The 238-nt window shown below is 66.4% G+C and overlaps 1 protein-coding gene across 1 annotated transcript in view; it reads left to right on the top strand.

Moving 5' to 3' along the window:
• Positions 1–238, top strand: part of SLC20A1 (solute carrier family 20 member 1) — a gene marked incomplete at its 5' end in the record, with an annotated part of 8,834 nt that continues 8,596 nt past the window's right edge. Inside the window, one exon of the mRNA XM_035901646.1 lies at positions 1–235. Coding sequence (XP_035757539.1) covers positions 1–235 — 235 coding nt within the window. The remainder of the gene's footprint in view (positions 236–238) is intronic.

Raw genomic sequence — 238 nt, 5'->3', positions numbered from 1 at the left:
ATCATCGCCTTCATCCTGGCCTTCTCCGTCGGCGCCAACGACGTGGCCAACTCCTTCGGCACGGCGGTGGGCTCGGGGGTGGTGACCCTCCGGCAAGCCTGCGTCCTGGCCAGCATCTTTGAGACCGTGGGCTCCGTCCTCCTGGGCGCCAAAGTCAGCGAGACCATCCGGAAGGGCCTGATCGACGTGAAGATGTACAACTCCACGCAGGCGCTGCTGATGGCGGGGTTCCGGGGCG

The sequence above is a fragment of the Egretta garzetta genome, unplaced genomic scaffold (genome assembly GCF_000687185.1).
Source record: "Egretta garzetta isolate BGI_Z169 unplaced genomic scaffold, ASM68718v1 scaffold609, whole genome shotgun sequence".
Taxonomy (NCBI): Eukaryota; Metazoa; Chordata; class Aves; order Pelecaniformes; family Ardeidae; genus Egretta; species Egretta garzetta.
Note: the sequence above shows the minus strand (reverse complement) of the source record. Positions and strands in the feature narration are given on the sequence as shown.